Genomic DNA, 17212 nt, shown 5'->3' with positions numbered 1-17212 from the left:
TGCTGACAATTAAATCAAGAAGATATAAATGGCCTCAATCACTTATAAACAAATTCAGGACAACTGCTACAAGCTGAATATCACTAACTTTGAAAATGCTCCAAACTACTAAACTCTTTTGAGTATAGACATAATGCTACCAAAAGTGGAAAATTCTATAACCGAACTCATTTGACTGTATCCAAAATGCAGTTCCATTTAAAATGTTGTGTAAAATTATGTTCAGAATGCATGTTTTAAGATGCATGTGAAACAAATGAATTTTATATTCAGGTTTGGGTCCCATATCTGTTTTTATAGATGCAGATATTTCTAATGTAAAAAAATTAGACCCAAGCATTTCAAGTAATTAGTACTCGGCCTGAGTCACTAGGCTATGAGATGAGTAACAAGGCTCAAGGAGAATAAACTCCCTTCTTCATAGCCCACTCCAGGTGCCTATTGGAGGGTTCAGGACAGGAACAACCCTGATGGACTACTTGGTTCTCACCTCCAAAAGATGCACTTTGCCCAGGATGGGCATAAATCAGACAAGCAACTCCCCCCTTTAATACCTACCACAAACAGACGAATGTCCCTGCGAACAAGGTTTTTACCAACTTTTCTGTTAAGATTCCTTTGGTTAGTTTAGTGAGGATTTTAAGAAAGAAATGTAGTTTAGATACCTGTGATTTTTGTATTTAACTGGTAAGTCCATCTTAACAAAGCTTTAACACAGCAGATCATAATACATTTATGAGATAAGCCAAACATTCCATCTCAACGGAGGCTGAAAATCAATTTCTTACAAGTAAATCTCCAAAAATAACTTTTAACTATTGTTTGGAATACTAGTTATTTTAAAAATATTAAGATATATAATTCACAAAATAAAGCACTTGCTATTTTAAAGACTATGAAAAGGCTTATGACATTAGAAATCATTAAACTTAAAAAAAAAAAAACCAAAACAGTTCTAGATGAAATTTACTGGTCTCAGAGTATACTGAAACTCACTGAAATAATATCTACTACCATCCTCAGAAATTCAGTATAGCCAAATAGGCACAGGTGGAATATAACCTTAGAGTGAAGAAAAAAAGAAAGAAAAAAAAATTCAAACTAAAAAGTCATAAAATTAGCCTTCTCTGATTATTTGAAGTTTTCAAGTCAATAACTGTTCCTGTACCTAACACATAAACATATTTTATACTATCAAATTACACTAATAAATTAAAACTACCACAGATTACCATGTAATCTGAAACATTTCATAACTTCAGGAAAAAGAAAAACACCAGGGAATAACATCATTTTTACTCTGTATGTCCTGTATGTCTATAAATGCCTATGTGAACAACTCTGTCTGTGTGCTCGGGTCAGAGGTTGACACTGGTCTCTCTATCACTCTCCACCTTACTTGTTTGAGAAAGGGCCATTTCTCACTGAATCAGAAACTTATGTTTCCAGCTACACTGGATGGTCAACTGGGCACCTCCTGTGCCACAGTGCTGGGGATTGGCCGGTATAGGCGGGGCAAGGAAAGAGGAGAATTCTGGGAAGTGAAAGGCTGAGGCAGAGAGTAGCTGCTATGAAAAGCGAGACGTAAAGTACTGATAGTCATGAACTATGCGGCAACTTACTAATAGAAATGGGTTAATTTAAGATAGAAGAACTAGATAACAAGAAGCCTGAGCCATTAGGCCAAACAGTTTAAATAATGTAAGTGTCTGTGTGTTTATTTTATAAGTGGACTGCGGGACTGCAGGGACTTGGCAGGACCTGGAGAGAAACTCTCCAGCTACACATACTGTCTGGCTTTTATGTAGGTATGGGGGGTCCAAAGTCAGGTCCTCATGTTTGTGCAGAAAGCACTTTAGTCAAGGAGCCATGTTCCCAGCCTTGGTGCTAAAGACAGAAGACACACATTTTGCACTATGCATGCCATTAGTTCATGCAATGCCACTGAATGCTGCATGAAATACCTCAGGGAAAATTAAAATCTACAGTTAGGAACTGCAGTGCTTTTACTGTATGAACAAACTTTACTGCTGTTATAGAAACATATGCATAACAAAGACAATTATTTTCCTAGGGTCATTCCTCAGTATGTAAGACTCAATTCTATCTTTATATTGTATTTTCTTAGAATGCTTGATTTTAGAAACTGCTTGAGTTTAATTTTAAAGGGGAGGGGGGTGCCTAGAGAGATGATGGATTAGCAATTAAAAGCACTGCCTGCCCTTCCAGAAGACCCAGGTTTAATTCCCAGTACCCATATACTAGCTTGCAACCAGTTACAACTCCACTCCCAAGGGATCTAATGGCCTCTTCTGGCCTCCAGAGGCACTGCATGCATGTGATGAACATATATGCATGCAAGCAAACACCCTTACATATAAAAATAAATTTTTAAGAAAATTTCAACTGATGAATAAATTCTGGCTTGAAATTGGGACAGGGTTCCCAACCATTTATGAAACGCCCAAAATTCTTCTACCATTTGGTACTATGTATTTAAATAAAAAAGCATTCTCTGCATTGATGATTATACAATTAAAATATCAACCAGCACTGAAAAACATGAAAGATATTCTATTTAGACAATATTTAATTCTTGTTGTGTACATACATATGTATACAGACATGTACACATGCACATTGCTGAAGAGGTCAGAGATTAACTTTGGATGTCTTCAATAATCTAACAGACAATTGTTCAGAGACAAGATCCACAAAATCCTGCCACTGAAGTTCTCTCCCAATTGTCCTTGCTTCCCACCATACATAATTTCCTACAATACTTTATAATCATCCAACAAAGCCTTCTTTTGGCAAGATTATCTGGAATTGTGTATCTGCAACTAAAACTATTTTCAAAAATACAGTAAATGTATAAACTGAAGAAAGGTATACTAAAAAACACAAGTGATGAATTACCAAAACTCCATCCACCAGTAGCCCAATTTAAACATTTATACTCCATCTATAAACTAATGTCTGAGTAACAACTAATGGGTCTAAAAGCCACTTTTCACATTAGAATCACTTTTTCTTTCATCTGTTTTCCAATAAGTATTCTCAAATATAACAGCCATTATTTTGTTTTTACATACTCAGTAAGTAATAAATTGCTACTATGCGTCAGTATTATAGAGTGACTAGTAAAATTATAGCAGTGAATTAAAGAAGACAAGATTCTTGTTTTATGTATAATATATTATCGTAGGGAAGCAGTTCTCAACTTTCCTAGTGCTTCAACCCTTTAATACAGTTCCTCATGTTGTGGTGACCCCAAACATAAAGTTATTTTTGTTGTTATTTCGTAACTGTAATTGTGCTACTGTTATTAATCATAAATATCTGATAGGCAGGATATCTGATATGTGACCCCTGAGAAGAGGGTCATCTGACAGTCCCTCACCCCTGCTGTGCTAGGGAGAAAGAAAACTAAAACATTAGATAACAGTACTATAGAGGTGGAGTGTGGGAGGTTAGGGTTTGGGGGAAGGGGTGGAAATGGACAGAACCAGGTGGCTTTTATGAAAACTGGTTAGGGAAAGCCTTGCTAATGGGATATTCAAACTCAATCACACTTAAGGAAAAAGTAGCAGCCAGTCACAGTGAACGGTATATAAATGACACAAAGATCTTGAAGCTGGGAATAGATTTAACTTATTCTCAAAGTCAAAGGAAAGCCAATGTGATTACACTGTAGAGAAGTGGAAAAATCATTTAAGATGTGGGCAGAGAAATAGAATCAATCGTATCACAGAGGGTTTTGCTTTGTTTTTTTTTTGTTTGTTTGTTTGTTTTTGTTTTTGTTTTTTTTTAAAGGCAGAGCCTGGAGGTACTTCAAAACCAGTGGTACAGGAGGAGACTAATTCCACAAAGATACTGGACAGTGGTTCAGCAACTGACTAAGTAAAAAAGACTGGGGAAAAAGGAGGAATCAGACTGAAAGAGTCCTTTTCATAGAAACTTCAGAGAGCTGGAAGCAACCACGAAGCAAGCCCAGTACTCTCATTAGACAAAGAATGACATGGTCCAAGCTGGGGATGTTCTGTGACCAGACTGAAGACTACCAGAGCTGCACGTAATCTTTCTTTAACATTCAGGACAAAAGTCTTCCCACAGTTCCTGACCTCATTCTGAAATCCCAAAGTCTTCACCATGAGTTATTTATTTCCCAAAGTGACATAGCAAAAATCAAATGAAATATACTTTAAAGAGAAAAAATTTAATTAGCCACATAAAATTATTCCCATTTCCAATTTCATACGTAACTTTTTTAAAGCAGCTGATAGTATAAGTTGTTTCATTGCATATTGTGTAAGGCAGAAAAAATGAGCAAAACAACAAATATACTTACATCTGGGTATTCTTTTACAGGCACATAGAGTTTCTCTTGTAACTGAACAATGGGTCCCGCGGCATCAGGCAATTCTGCACTCCTTTTCTCTGTACTGCCATTTAATGTGTCGTTGTACATGTCTTTCCGTACTCTGCTAATTTCTGTTAAAAGTAAAAATTGTAAATGTGTTAGACAAGAAAAGTCTTGCTAATCCAGGAAAGGGGGAAGGAGGCTGTGTGCTTCCCTGATAAAATGTTAACTCCAGTGAATAACTGTTGACCTATCCTGTCATTCTCTGGATTCAGCCTGTTTACAAGATGACAGCCTTCATTTCTACCATAAATCAAATTTACACCAACCAAATCACACATCATATTAAAACATACTTCAAAGCAGAGACTCGTCACTGTAATCATATAGATTTTAGTTTAGCGAAAATGTTCATGCTTAAAAATGAGGCCAGTCATTTTAATAAATGATAGCTTTATTTGTCATAAAAATACGTTAAGACAAAATACTAAAAGCTCTTTTATTCCTCATAAATAATCTGTCTCTGTAAGATTTAAATTGGAGCCGGACAGTGGTGGTGCACGTCTTTAATCCCAGCACTCAGGAGGCAGAGGCGGGTGGATCTCTGTGAGTCTGAGGCCAGCATGGTCTACAGAGCAAGATCCAGGAGAGAGAAATCCTGTCTCCAAAAAAAACAAAAAACAAAATACAACAAGAAAAAGACGTAAACTGGACACCACTTTACTGGATAGTTTAGGCATCTGTAACACATTCATGATGCTCACCAGGCAGCATATACCAGGTTCAGAGTATCTGTAACACATTCATGATGCTCACCAGGCAGCATATACCAGGTTCAGCCGGTCTGAGTGAGTGTGCAAATCACAGAACTAAATGAACCCTAACTAAAGCAACATTCCAGGGAAGAGGACAATAGCACCTCAACAACACAAGAAGAGCTGCCAAGAACTCGGGGAGACGAATTCCTAGTAAGCCACAGTCATCAAGACGCTACAAAAGCTGCTAAGTCAGAGGACAGTGACCTGGACTAGACCACCTTAACAGAAAACAAACCACACTGGTTTACAGATATACATACAAAAAGCAAAGATAACCAAAATCAATGTTCTGTACCCAAAAAATCTGTATTATAATTCTCAGGTAAAAATATATTTTTGAAAATTATGTAAGTTATATTTTAATGAATCCCTGTAAGTTATTTCTATACTTCATGACCTCTTGGGGGGTTGTGTATTAGATATCCTGAGTATCAGATATTTACATTACGATTCATAACAATAGCAAAATTACAGTTATGAAGTAGCAATGAAATATGTTATGGTTGGGGGTCACCACAGCATGAGGAGCTGTACTAAAGGGTCATAGCATTAGCAAGGTTGAGAACCACTGATGTAGATGGTTTAGTGGTTAAGAAAGAAACTGTAACCTCCAGTACTATTTTCTACTGAGCTCTTCAGGCACCAAGTATATATATCATATACTAGCATAAAGGCAGACAAAACACCCATACATATAATCTGTTTTTAAATGGAAAATTTAATCAATTTAAAACACACACAAAGGGGAGGGGATGCACAGTGGTTAAGAGCATGTACTCCTACTTATAAAGGACGGTTCAGTACCCAGTGTAAATACATCAGGCACCTAACAACATGTACCTCCAGCTCCAAGGAAATAAACACCCCTGACATCCAGGCACCTGCACTCAAGTGCACACACTGACATGCAGACACATTCACATAATTGAAACTAAATCTTAAAAAGTATGTATAAAATTTATATACCAATATAGGTGGGAAAGCTGTAAGCAGGGTTGACATTTAAAAAAGGAAAATAGCAACTGAAACCAAGTGGAAGGCTGGGGGTGTAAGCCAGTGATGAAGGTCCTTGGTTCAACTCTCAGCATTGAGGCATGACGAGCCGGAGAGGAGGAAATGGTGCTTACACTATCAATGGAAGAGCAGTTCTAAATGCAGACAAGACAGCAACAAAACAAAGGGGACTGGAGAAGTGGCAGAAGAGCAGTGCTTATGCTGCATGTGCACGGCCCTAGATTCGATCTCAGGGGAGGGAGCTTGCTATTATAAATGAAAGACTAGGTCAGTACTTGAAAAAGTATTCTTTTAAAATAACATTGTATTCATTCTTTGAGAATGTCATACAACTCATATTCAGATATACTTCCTCCTCCCAGATCCAACCTTTCAAGCCTCAGCTCCCTGTCCACCCAACTTCTAGGTTTTTTTTAATTCTTTTTAACCCATCAAGTACAACTACTTCTTGGAGCGAGCCTGCCCTGGTGAGTGTCTGCTATTAGAAGCTAAATGGGCCCTTAGCTGTAGTAGCATTTCCTCCTCCATTCTAGAATTCTGTCTGGCTTAAGCTGTCACAACAGCTCTACATTCATATGAGCAATGGCCGTTGTGACAGCTTAAAGAAAACACTCTTTCCTCGACGTTATCTTTCCACCACCACCCCCCACTCCCCTTCAGCCTTGGGGATATGCACATCCCATCTTGGGCTGACCACTCCACAGGCTCTTTTCTCTGTGCAGTAAACCAGTTGAGGGTTTCTGAATTGTTGACTGCCATCTACTGCAAAATAACTTATCTGAAGATAGTTCCAAGAAACAATTGTAATAGATGAGGAAAAAAAAAAAAAAACATGACTTTTCCAGGTAAACACACTTAGAAAAATAAAGAGAAATAACTGTATATGATTAGAAAAACTCAAGTAAGATAACATTAAAATATTCATATAAAACAAATGTTATACAGTCCATCATCCAATTAGGTGATATACAGCATCTACCTCTTAACTTGTATTTCTATATATAACTGCACAATTCTTTGATCAACAACTAAAAGTTCTACAAGTTCCTGCCACCCACTGTGTCTCGAACTCCTAGAATAGTGCCTGGAACATAGTTGGTCTTCAATAAAGACTAGGTGGGTTGAATACATGGTGGGGAAAAAATGAAGGGAAGAACAGACTAGGTTAAAGTTAAAATTAAAACTGCACAAGTCATGGTCCTAAGCTTCTAAAGAACTTAAGACTATAAAGTAAGTGTTGCACCCTGACTTTTCAGCCTTAAAAATGTTTTACTCTAATAATAGTATATACATTATATACAAGAATAGTGCTGACAGGAATGTAAGAGAACACACTTGCAGTCCTCCAGATTACGAACTGATTCATTGCTGAATCTAAGCAGGTGAGTGAATACTAGCCAGAAAAGCCTCAGCAATTGGGGACACAGTATTTGTAAAGTTCCAACCAGAAAACATTCTGATTCCAATTCTAACAGTAACTCTTTCTAATTTGTGATGTCTCTGATTCAGTCTCTCTGTACTGGTACCTCATACATTACAACCCACTGAATTGTTCAACCTTTTCCCAAACCACCATGCTCAAAACTTCATTACCTAAGTCCTAGCAATCAGAAATTCTGCTACTGTTATCCTATCAAGTTGGTGTGATCACACCCAGATCATCACAGAAATATCCAATGGGCTATCCTCATGGTAGACTCACAGATATGTTTCTTTATAAAGCAAATTAATGACTCAAAACAATTCTCATGTCATATATTACGTAATAATGCTGAAATGCTCCACATACATCCACATGATATTCAAGCTATGGCAATGGTTCAGAGGGAACAAATTTCTGTACCATTAGTATTTAAAATTTCTACCTACAATAACTCCTAAATTGGGCATTTATCTTCCAACTAAATAGTACCACGATTAAGAAAGACGGTTGGATTTAAAAAAAACAAAACAAAACAAAACAAAACAAAAAAACAAAACAAAACAAAAAAAAAAACCTCCGGAGTTCTAAGCATTAAATTTGTTTTTCTGAGTTATAACTCTCACTCCTAAAATATGAGCCGCCCACTGCCACTTGGGAGCCTCATAAATACTCAGCAAAGTTCTAAGGTATATCTAAGTACCTGTGAACTACCCAACATGTTTTCATGCCTTTCCACTTATTTAGAAACACTCCAATTTGTTAAAATTTCTGTAGAAGTATAAAACTACACATGACTTTCCATAACAACAAATGATACTATGAAGACTAATGTTGCCTACTCCCTGCATTAAAGATCACTAATGCCTTAGCAAACTTAACATATTGTGTGTTGGGGAATATTATTTTAAAGTGTGTTAATTGTTTAGCTCTGTGAAGCTGTGTTACTGAGCCTATCTCAAACACCTGATGGTCTAATAAAGAACTGAATAACCAATAGTGAGGCAGGAGAAAGGATAGATGGGGCTAACAGGCAGAGAGGAGAAACAGGAGGAAAGAGCAGAAGAACAAGGAGAGGAGGATTCTAGGGGCCAGCCACAGAATTAAGAGTGATCATAAGATATACAGAAAAAGAGTTGGGGATTTAGCTCAGTAATAGAGCGCATTCCTAGCAAGCACAAGGCCCTGGGTTTGGTCCTCATCTCTGGGGGGTTGGGAGGGTAGGGGTAATATACAGAAGACAAGGTAAAAAGGATAAGTTAAGGAAAATTGGCAAGAAACAAACCAAGTTAAGGCCAGGCATTTATAATTAAGAATAAGCCTCTGTGTAGGATTTACTTGGGAGCTGGTAGTGGGAGTAAAATCAACCAACAATTGTAGACATGTTGCTGGTGGAACGGTGGCAAGTCTCTACCGTTCCCTCTCTCCACAACTGTTCATTTAGACAGCAACAAACAATTTACACTTTTTCTTATTTATTTTCTACTATATACACTCCTTCAGTCTGATATTAATCTGCTGACATTCCTTCCCACTTACTAATTTTGGGTCAAGAGGACTACAAGTTCATAAATCAAACATTTTGAGAGCTTGGATATCAAAATACTGGCATGCCTTATTAACTACCTGATAAAATCTCAACACTAGATACATATTCTCTGGTTTGGTATGAGGAGTGTGCATTTTTTACATTGCCGCATTCACTAACATAGCCCAGGCTGGCGTCCAACTCACAACCCCCTGCCTCATCCTGAGTGCTAGGATTACAGATATATTCTACCACATATAGCTCCACTTTCCTCTAGGTCCACCAGATCACAAGGAATCTTCAATTTGTGTCATTAAATTCAGAAATAAAAACTTCATGTATAACATTTAGGCTTTCTCCCTATTTTCCACATTTTTCTCAACTCAACAGTAACCGCACATTTTTCCCTTCAGATGTCTATACATACAAAACTATCTGTGTTTGTGACTAAAAACTTGATCCAGTTATGCCATCTGCAGTCATCTTCCATTTCTTTGCTTTAATTATCTTGGCTTTTTTCCCTCTTTTTCTAACTATGCTCAACTGTCAGTTAATTCTGTTCCTAACAAAAAATTACCAAGGAAAGTGGACTGTCACAGACATAAATATTTCATCTGAATAGCTATCTGCTTTTGGTTTGTGTATCACACTTAAATCCATCACGGCATACCTTAGCGTTCTACACCTGGATATACAGAAATACAGAAAGGCATGAAGAGGTTACGCTTTACGTGGCCACCTCAGTTTTTAAATTAGTATTTTTCCATTGATTTGAGTAAAGTAAGAACCAATATACATGCATGCTTTAATTATACAAAGGTTTAATAAGGAATGTTAACATAAAAGTTTTAAGCTTTCAACACAAATTTATATAGACTTATTTACTATTTCCAATTCACCTTTTGATGGATATTATAGTAACACACCAATACAAACAACAAAGTAAGGGTTTAATATATAAGATTATACAAATGAGTTTTTCTTAACAGGATGCTTTCTAAATCTTAGAACAGTATTAGAAATCTGTATCTGAAAAGCAACTACTTTCATAAAGTGGTAGCAGTTACGTAGCTGTACATACTTAGAAGTATGCCCTCCTCAAAAGGAAAAAAAAAAAAATCCAACTCAGAATTTACCAAATACAAAGAAATTTTAATGTTATTTTGAGCAGAGAAAACCAATGTATTACTTCACTGTCCTTATTTTAAGGAGCCACATCTACAAACTGAACCAAATAAATTTTAAAACAAATTACTATACAATACACCACTACTTAGTGGGATGTTTTCCCTGCTCTAACTAAATTAAATCTGGTTTAATTTAGAAGCATTTGCTTTCAAACTAGCAAGGAAAAAAAATTTCAGGCCACTGGTAATTTCCTAGGTGGGCTTTATTTGAGAAGTTAAATTGTACTCTAAAGCTCAAAATTAAAATTAAACTTCTTTTAAAAAAACTACAATAAATACAGTTAATTAAAAGGCATGAAAATTGACAACATACAATGAACAAACAGCACTGCTTATGAAACACTAGAATACTGCAAAACTGCTCCCTTAGTAAAAATGAACTCCAGAGCCAAGTCAGCGCTCATCAAAATTCCAATGACATTCTTCACAGGACTAGAAAACAATCCTAAAATCACGCCAGCACGTGTGCACATACCATACATAAGTCAAAGCAATCTCAAGCAAACGTAACAATGCTAGCAGTATTAGCACCTTGTTTTTACTAGAGTCATGGCGACAAAACTTACATGACAGGGACACAACCAGACAGCCACACCAACGCAACACAAGGACACAGAGATCAACACTGCTAGAGCAGTGGACTTAAACAAGTAGAGCACTCCAAACAAAAGGTGTGGGAAAACTGGACATCCAAACGGAGAATAATGACATTAGATCCCTATCTTTCATCCTGTACAAAACTCAATTCAAAATGGATCAAAGATCATAATGCAAGACTGGAAACTCTCAAATGCTACAGGGAAAACACATCAAGGTACAGGAATAGACAAGAACATTATGAAAAGGACTCCAATAGCCCAGGAAATAACAAGAATTAACAAATAGGGCTATTAACGTAAAAAAGTTCTGTACAGCAAAGGAAAAAAAACAGCAACATCCTACAGAATGAGAGAAAAGCTGTCAACTAGACCCATTTGACAAAGAAAAACTAGAATCCAAAAACAAACAACAATCAAAAGAACAAGTCATTCAAAGAACAAGCAGATGAAATGAGGAGACAGTTCTCAGAAGTAGAAATGGCCAGCTGGGCAGTGGTGGCGCATGCTTTTAATCCCAGCACTTGGGAGGCAGGGGCAAGTGGAACTCATGAATTCGAGGCCAGCTTGGTCTACAGAGTGAATTCCAAGAGAGCTAGGGCTACACAGAGAAATCCTGTCTCAAAAAAAAAAAAAAAAAAAAAAAAAATCAAAAAAAGAAAAGGCAACCCCCCGCCAAAAAAAAACAGTAGAAATGGCCAATAAATATATAAAAAACTGTTCACCATCCTTTTACCATGAGGGAAACTCAAAACTACATTGAGGTTCCAGTCAGAATGGCTTTCATCAAGAAAACAAGCCCTGGCAAGGATACTGAGGGGAAGGACCAATCCTCACACACCATTAGTGAGAATGGTACAGCCACAGAAATGTCATATGGTATAGCTATTCCACTCCTGGATAGATAATCAAACAGTCAGGAGGTGAAGAAAGACGGCTTAGTAGTTAAAACACTTGCCACTCTTCCAGAAGACTGAAGTTGAGTTTTCTCAGCACCCATGTCAGGTAGCTCACAATCATCTTTAACTCCGGCTCAAGGAGACACAATGTCTCTGGGTTCTGCAAAGACCTGTACTCACATGCATGAACCTACATGCAGATGCACATACCTACACATAATTTAAAATAATATAAATTATTTAAGATTCAAAGTGACAATACCATAGAGATCTCTGCACACCAATTTTTATTGTAGCACTAATGACAATTGCCAAGACATGAAAATGAAATTAGTGCAGATGTCCATCAACAGATGAATGTATAAAGAAAATATCACACACACACACACACACACACACACACACACAGAGTGAGACAGAGACAGAGAGAGACAGAGAGAAAGAGAGAGGGAGGGAGAGACAGAAGTCTTATTTAGCTATAAAAAATTCAAACTGAAATCACATGTCTCCTCATACAGGATACAAACGTAAAAAATCAACATGGTGTGTGTGTGTGTGTGTGTGTGTGTGTGTGTGTGTGTGTGTGTGTGAGAGAGAGAGAGAGAGAGAGAGAGAGAGAGACAGAGAGAGAGACAGAGAGACAGAGAGAAAGAGAGAGACAGAGAGAAAGAGAGAGAGAGAGAGAATTGCAGTGGAATTACAAGTGGGGAGAAAGGGGACCATCAGGGAGATAGGGAGAATGAGAGAATAAGGAGACAGGTGAAAATAGGTCACGTAGGTAGCATACATACATTCAAATGAATAGCTACTTTAAAGATTCAAAACAATTCACCAAGGGCTGGAAAGATGGCTCAGCAGTTAAGAATACTGGCCACTCTTCCAGGGTTCAATAGCACCTATGTGGCAGATCACAACCATCTGTAAAAGCCAGTTCCAAAGATCTGACGCTCTCTTCTGACCTTCTCAGCACCAGTCACACACACAGGTGCAGAGACATATATGCAGGCAAAAACACACATACACATCAGGTAATTAAAATTAATCAAGTGAACAAATGCTGCTGATATACACAGACATAAAATAAGTCACTAGGAAGAGAAGTACAGAGATCAATCATCATCTTCTAAAAAAGAAAACCAGGATTATAAATTGGGATAGGTAGTTTTCTTCACTTAAAACTTAATTTTGTTTCAATTTAACAAAAGAAATGTAGTTAGTTTTATATGTTAAATGTCAATTGTCATACCATAAAAATGACCCTGCTGGTCACTGAGTTCTCCAGAATACTCAAAGAAAAACATCGTCTTTACGCAATTCCAATTCTGAGAAACTTTAAGGTAAATAACTCAAAAGGTTGGTCACTGATTATTTATTAGAAGACGTTTAATATAAAACCAGTGGTTACCATGAAATCCAGGTTTAAAAGTAATACTTAGGAACACTGAAGTTTTTATTGACCCTTTCCCTTCCTAATTACAAGCAAAGGAAACAGGTACTATTATAAACTTTTACACTGTTAATTTCTTTCAGAATTTGTTCTCTTGGGTTTTTTGACTTGTTTAATGTGCACATGGACATTCATGTACATGCCTGTATACATTAGAATACAGTTCTAGGGATTGAAGGGCTTCAGGCTTGCTTAGCAAGTGCCTTTACCTGCTCCGCCATCTCAAGTTTTTTATTTGTGACAAAATACTAGTAATGAACTATACTATGAGACCATAAGTAATAGAATAGAGTGAAAGAGATTTACAGATTCCAATTAATAACTGTCAAATTAAAGATAGAATTGTTTTTAAAATTATCATTAATAGGAAACTATTATAGTAATAATGACATACAAAAAGTTTATTCAGTGTATGCTTAAAAAAAAAAATCAATGAGCAACATGAGATATGGGATACTATTAATTACAAAGGGGAAATGCCAAGACAAGGTAGGACAGTGCTTCAGAATTCCCTGCTTCACAGAAAAGTCTATCAGATATTCTGGGCCTATAGGCCAGAACTGGATGCAGCAACGTTGCAAAGAAAGTATGGGTGTCATTTGGTAACATTTCATCCTTCTGGGGTCTTTGATGAAGTTAAAAACTAAACAATTAAACTTACAGTTTTCCTTAGTTATAACAGAAAGAAAGCTAGTTAGGTATAAAACTTTAGACTCACCAAGATTAAGACAGATAATATTTTCTCTAATTTTGCCATATATAAAAATAGACTGGATATTGTAACTGTAATTCTTACTCGATAATTGTTTTTGTTATATATAATTTTACTATGTTGAAGTTAAAACCTTTCTTTTTAATTAGACAAAAGGATTATGCTGTGGAATAATCCTTCTGTACACTGTGTGAATGTGTCGATATGATTGGTTTAATAAACAAGCTGACGAGCCAATAGCTGAACAGGATAAAGTTAGGAGAGAAAGCCAAACTGAGAATGATGGGATGCAGAAGGGCAGAGTCAGAAAAGTCACCAACCAGACAGGGAACACTAACCAGACGGAGAGCCAGTTGGACATACAAAATGGGATAGAGGTAAATGTCAAGCCTCGTGGTAGCACAGAGATTAATAGAAATGGGTTAAGTTTGTAAGAGCTAGTTAGTAATAAGCCTGAGCTATCAGCTGGGCATTTATAAGTAATGTTAAGCCTCAGTGTGATAATTTGGAAGTGGCTACTGGGGCAGGAAAACACCACCTACAGGAGGAAAAGAAACTATATGGCGAAGGAATACGTCAAATATAACCTACCACAACCAAGCAATTAAAAGTAACACTCATACTCACCCTTCCTAGTCTGACATACTAAAATACTTGTGTGTGATTTTCTTGCCAAAATGCATAAACTCAACCTAATCATAGAAAAAGCAAATTAACTCACTATTTAACAACTGTTCAAAACTGCTGAAGTCATGGGGGGAGGAGGGTGTCATAAAAGAAAGGAAAACACCACCACAGAATTACAGGCTCCTGAAGAGGGGTAAGTACATGAGCTCAACTTGGTGGTGCACTCCTATACTCCCAGGACAGGGAGGCAGGGGCTGGAAGACCAGGAGTTTAAGGGTGAGTGGACCTGAGTTATATGAAACCATGACTCAAGCCAAAGGGGAAAGGAGAGAATGAGAGAAAAGAGACAATTAAGCAAAAATAACTAGTTTAAAAACTGATCAAGATTTGAAGAACAGTTAATTTTCTGGTTCCCAAATTCTACTTACAATTATATATGACTTACTATCAACTTCCAAATTATTTTTTCTACTCTTTTTTTTTACAGATCTAAATTTATTTCAAAGTCAAGAACTAAAATTTAAGAAGTCTTTGCTTTTGCCTTTAGATGCATTTATTCCAGTGAGTGAAGAGGAACATTCATGAAGAATAATGTTATAAAACGTCTTACTACCTAGTAAAACATTTAACTTACCTAGTCAATTAAAAGGGGGGGGGATGCTTATTTATCAGCTAAACTAAGGAATCAAAGTCATCCACAATCTTTCCTATGGTTGGAATACACTACTAAATTTTAAATTATACAGATTATCTTTCACTTCACCAGGCTCCTGTGTACCTATATTCTTAGGTTGGTGCCTTCTTAACTATCATAAAACACTCAAGGCCATAAAATCAGAGTAAAAATTAAAACATGACCTTCCAAGAACTTTGAAGAAGTTAGGACTGTAGGGGTAGGGAGTAATTAATGGATTGCTTTATCTACATAATTATTCTTTTTATTTTCCCTTTTTTTTATTTGTATTCCAACTTTTATGCAGTTTCAGGAAAGAAGAAAGCTAAGACTAGTAATCATGTGCCACAGTGTTTTGCACACATCTTAACGCTGTGAACAATAACAATGTCAAATTACTCAAGTGCTAGAGCAGCCCAAATCTAGGAGCAATCATTCATACCATGGAAATACTAAAAGGAGTTTAAGCATAATTTTTTTTAAAAAATCTATTATATGCAACATTCATAAAGGTCCTTTACAACAAACACCAAGATTGAATTACAAAGGTGAAAGTTATGTCGGCAAAAATCTTATTTATCTTTTTATGACAAGAGCCAACTAACAGTGCCCTCAAAAATCTAAGCTACTGTAACTGAAAATATCACTGTAATTAATACAGTGGAAGCCCTCCAATTAAACCTCAGCTGGTTTAAAGTAGATTCAGAAAACCTACATACATTCAAGTTGCATTATTGGAAGAAGCACATTTACTACACTTTTACTGTCTCCTAAAATATACGTTCTACTATGGCAGTCTTGGAGATCAGTTTTAATGAGCTGAAATGCAGAATACAACTTTTTGAAATCATAAACATTGAATTTATCAAAATACAGTAAATGCCACTGTGAAAAAAAAATAAACCCAGCAAAACCCCTGATAAAGAATATTCTAGTCAAGCCCACTTACCCTCATAGCTCCAATCATATACAACTTCTTAGCATGTTAGCTTCACACATTGAAATCAAATTCCAATTTTTCCTCAGAATCTGTTCCTTCTGGTATCAAAACAGGCAAATCCTTCTCATACCTCATGTCCACACTCAGTTTTCAGAATACATAGATTAGCATCTCACCACTTCAACCTGTACCACACTAGTTCTTTCCACAACTATCTCAGTAACACATAAATGGCACAAAAATATATCAAGCTACATTCTTCATACCTTTACCTAAACATCTAAAGGATCTATGCTTGACAAATTTACTTAGTCTTGCTGTGGATATCGCTCTGTGTAAATAAAGTTCTGATTGGCCAGTGGCCAGGCAGGAAGTATAGGCGGGGCAAGAGAGTAGAGAATTCTGGGAAGTAGAAGACTGGAGGGAGACACTGCCTACCGCCGCCATGAAAAGCAACATGTAAAGACACTGGTAAGCCACAAGCCATGTGGCAAAGTATAGATAAGCAGAAATGGGTTAATTTAAGATAGAAAAAGTAGATAACAAGAAGCCTGCCACCGCCATACAGTTTGTAGACAATGTAAGTTTCTGTGTGCTTTCTTGGTTGGGTCTGAGCGACTGTGGGACTGGCGGGTAAGAGAGATTTGTCCTGACTGGGCCAGGCAGGAAAACTCTAACTACATAGTCTCTTCCTTAACAAAAAGGCTCTTCTCAGCAGAGCTCATTATCTTTATTTGTGGCTTGCAAGAATAAATGTTCACAACAGTGATGCTAAATTCCTTTACTGTATCTCAGACCAGGTTAAGAATTTCCTCAAAGTACAAACTTAACATAAAGCCTGCATAAAATTAAACTATCATGACACAATCATAAAATAAACTTTTCAAACATTTAACAAATGGTACCGGGGAACTGGCCAAAGCCATAGGCAAATGGTATTATGAAAACACAGACATGGTTTCTGTTCTATCAGAATTTATGTGAGGAA

At 36.7% G+C, this 17212-nt stretch overlaps 1 protein-coding gene across 7 annotated transcripts in view; it reads right to left on the bottom strand.

The window, feature by feature from the left end:
- Qki (QKI, KH domain containing RNA binding) overlaps positions 1-17212 on the bottom strand; it is a 129642-nt gene that overhangs the window by 86337 nt on the left and 26093 nt on the right. For all 7 annotated transcript variants that reach the window (XM_036168984.1, XM_036168986.1, XM_036168988.1 and 4 more), the window contains exon 2: positions 4352-4494. In XM_036168984.1, the coding sequence (XP_036024877.1) occupies positions 4352-4494 (143 nt within the window). The remainder of the gene's footprint in view (positions 1-4351; positions 4495-17212) is intronic.

This window comes from Onychomys torridus, chromosome 19 (genome assembly GCF_903995425.1).
Source record: "Onychomys torridus chromosome 19, mOncTor1.1, whole genome shotgun sequence".
NCBI lineage: Eukaryota > Metazoa > Chordata > Mammalia > Rodentia > Cricetidae > Onychomys > Onychomys torridus.
The sequence above is the reverse complement of the archived record's forward strand: the minus strand, read 5'-3'. Positions and strand labels throughout refer to the sequence as shown.